This window comes from Delphinapterus leucas, chromosome 20, assembly GCF_059928025.1.
Source record: "Delphinapterus leucas isolate spDelLeu-1000000601 "Yukka" chromosome 20, BTC_Dleu_Yukka2, whole genome shotgun sequence".
In the NCBI taxonomy this organism is placed as follows: Eukaryota; Metazoa; Chordata; class Mammalia; order Artiodactyla; family Monodontidae; genus Delphinapterus; species Delphinapterus leucas.
The window spans coordinates 13,111,850-13,115,284 of record NC_143148.1 but is presented as its reverse complement, the minus strand read 5'-3'; the positions used below and the strand labels follow the sequence as shown (position 1 = coordinate 13,115,284).

At 42.0% G+C, this 3,435-nt stretch overlaps 1 protein-coding gene across 1 annotated transcript; it reads right to left on the bottom strand.

The window, feature by feature from the left end:
• Positions 1-969: 969 nt before the first annotated feature.
• LOC111180481 (EP300-interacting inhibitor of differentiation 2) lies at positions 970-3,137 on the bottom strand. The gene has a single exon (XM_022584872.3). It carries the CDS (start codon positions 2,565-2,567, stop codon positions 1,908-1,910), a length of 660 nt encoding a protein of 219 aa, XP_022440580.2. The 5' UTR covers positions 2,568-3,137; the 3' UTR covers positions 970-1,907.
• Between the last annotated feature and the right edge of the window lie 298 nt (positions 3,138-3,435).

Below are 3,435 nucleotides of genomic sequence, written 5' to 3'. Positions count from 1 at the left end.
ATTGGGGCAGCCAGGTAGCCACCTAAAAAAGAAAACTTGGATCCTTACCTCATATTGTACATCGGGATAAATTCCGAATGGTTCAAAAATTCAAATATGAACAATAAAACCACACACATACATACACATGCACACACACCGAGAAAACCTTGAGTTTCAAAATCTTGCAGGTTTTTTTTTTCTCTCTCTCTCTTTTTTTTTTTTGGCCACGCTGCACGGCTTGCAGAATCTCAGTTCCCTGACCAGGGATCAAACCCGTGCCCCGGCAGTGAAAGCACTGAGTCCTAATCACTGGACCACCAGGGAATTCCCCAAATCTTGCAGGTTTAAAAGATAAAAGGAAACAAGAGCAAAAATCTCCATGCCAAAAGGCTTTCAGGAAAACCGAAGACAAATGACAACCTAGGAAAAAATATCCATAACTCACATTACAAGCTATTATCATATCTCATCTCACTATTTCATTAATAGTTAACAGAGTCAATAAAGAAAGGACAAAATTATTCAGGAAAGAAATGGAGAAAAGATTTTGAATAGATAGTTCATGGAAAAGGGAATATGTATGACTCAAATGAAAAGATATTTAACTTCCCTCATAATGAGAGAAAAGCAAATTAAAACTGATATACCATTTTCCAACTATATAGACTGGTAAAATCCAGACACTTGATGACTTACTGTGCTGGTGAGGCTGCAGGGGAAATGTCCATGTTCAGCAGTTGCTGGTGGGAGTGTGAAGAGGTACAACATGAATGGAAGGCAACTTAGTAATATCTATAAACTTTCACATGAGTGCATTCACCTCAGAATTCTCACCTCTGGAAATTCGTACTAAGATATTATACATAACAAGGAATCTAAGAAGCTGCTGATTATAATATGCACCATTATTTTTATGAAAATGCTGTATTACAACATCAAATGTAAGACACACCCCAATTTCAGAGACGTCAATATATGAAAAGTGCATTTAGAATCAGAGCAATACTGTATTTGTGCCCATGCCATGGGATATACAGACAAGATTAACTATTATAGCAACTTTTTTGGCCAATAGAAAATGATGGGAAAAAACCTAAATGCCCATCAGTATGTTCCTGGTTAAGTAAATTACAACATAACCACAGAATGGAATAAAATGCAGCTCTAAAAAAGAATGAGGAAATGTAGTGGTTTGGAAGGATCTTTAAGGTAAGTTCTTACTGAAAATGCAATGCATAAATCAATAAATATAATTTGCCAACTTTTGTGAAGAAATGAAAACAAAAAAACCCACCCAGATTTGTATTTGCTTGTGTATACATAGGGAAACTGAAAAGACAGAAGAGGTACTGTGGTTACAGATGGGAATTGTGGTAGGTACTGGGTGCGCGGGGGGAAAGGGATAGAAGACTTTTCATTGCACACTTTATATTTTGGGGCTTATAAATAGATTATTTACCAAAAAAGTATTAAAAATTGAATGAAAGAAAAAATCCAGAAATTTCCAATAGTCTTGAATACATAATTTATCATGTAATATATACAGTATTTACTTTGCCTTTCATTTGAAATGCCTCAGAAAACACAAAATCAATCTTACACTATGGGCTCTATTGGCAGTTTTTCTTCATCAAGTCTCAATTATATAAAACCATTCTTCACTTTAGTGAAGCAATTCTAAAAGACATTTCCACAACGCAGGGAAAACAATCCGGATCAATCACAAACTCAAAGGACGTTAGAGGAGTCATAACGGTTTTTATTTTCTTCTATTTCTTTTCTGATGGTTTTTCTTGATAAGCTTCCTTTTCTTTTTCAACTGTGCCTTGCCTTATTCTCAAATACTTTGACTTTTTAAAATCAAGTTACAGTATTGGTATGACTGTACTGAACGCAGAGGTTCTTGAAGTAGTTTCATCACTAAATTATTCTCTACCGATAAACTTATCACAACCAAGTTCTTCTATCAGAGGATTGATAATTTCAGATGCAGTCAGAGTTATACTAAATGTTAAAATATCAAAATCCATCCTCTGAGGATTCCGCTGATATTCGGCATCAAACGCTGCTTCCCTTGCTCTGCAGGCTTCCACAAATCTCCTGCGGCGTCCTTCAAGCTCCTGAATTCTGCCGGGAGCAATCGGGTAGTGTTCCAGATAGTGGCGGAGGAGCTGCTGATAATTAATTCCTAAAACACCAAGTGGGTGACGGAGGCGGAGATTCGGCAACGCAGCCAGGCCTGGGCTGTTCCCGGGCCTGGACCGGCGTCTGCCCTCAGGACCCTCTTCCTCTGCTGGCTCCGCCAACAATCGGGCAACCTCTGCAATCCGGGCTTCCCTGGCCGCCGCCATCGGACCTTCCCTGGCATCCGCCACTGGACCTTCCCTGGCCGCCGCCATCGGACCTTCCCTGGCATCCGCCACTGGACCTTCCCTGGCCGCCGCCATCGGACGGTCCCTGGCCTCCACAGGCTGCGCTGGGGCCGGCTCCCGCCTCCCGCCGCCTACCTCCGCCTGCGGGACGTCGCCGTTGTCATTCGCCGCGCCCTTCGGTGGGACACTGCTGTCTGCGGGCAGCTCAGACATCCCGGACCGCGGGGTCAGCTCGGCCGCTCTCAGAAAAACGGGAATAACGGTACAGCGCGATCAGCGGTGTGCAAGTAAATGCGCGTGCGTGAGCGCTGTGCACACGGGTCAACGCTGTGGGCAAACCCACGTGCGCGAGCGTAGGGCCTGCGGCTGAACCTAAGAGCGCTGCGCATGAGTCATCCCCACGCGCCTGCGATCTTCCAGGTGCCACCTAGCGGCCGGAAGAGCCAACAAACACACCTGAAACCTTCCCGTTACCCAGAATGTCTAAGGGCGGAGTCGAGCCTTGTTTTACATTTCAACCAGTTTAATGTTTACAAGGAAAGTCTCACAAGATCGCTTCCTGTTGGCTTTCCCAAGATTACATCCTAGGATGCCTCTTCCTTCTTGTTCTCTAGTGATTATAATGCCACCTCTATTATATACCCAGATAGTTTAGATTCATGGGTTATTTTGGGGGTAGGGTGTGGTTCTTTATTCTTTTCCATTTATTAATTTGCCTATCTTCACCCATACCAATCCTCTTAATTACTAAAACTTTGTAATAACGTTCCCTTGTTAGTTAAAAAAAATGCTTTGGCTATTCTTGGACATTTTTTTTTTCTAAATCTTTTTCGTACAATATAACATGCAGGAAAAATATACAAAATATAAATATACGGCTGAATGATTTATCGCAAAGTGAACGTCCATGTAACCACCACCTGGGTCAAGGAATTGAATATTTCTAGTATCCCAGAATCCTTTCCCTCTTCTTATCACTATTGTCTCCTTTCTACCCGGAGGTAACTACTATACTGATATGTATGGTAATCATTTCTTTGCTTTTCTTTATGTTTTACTACCTAGAGGTGCATTCTGATAC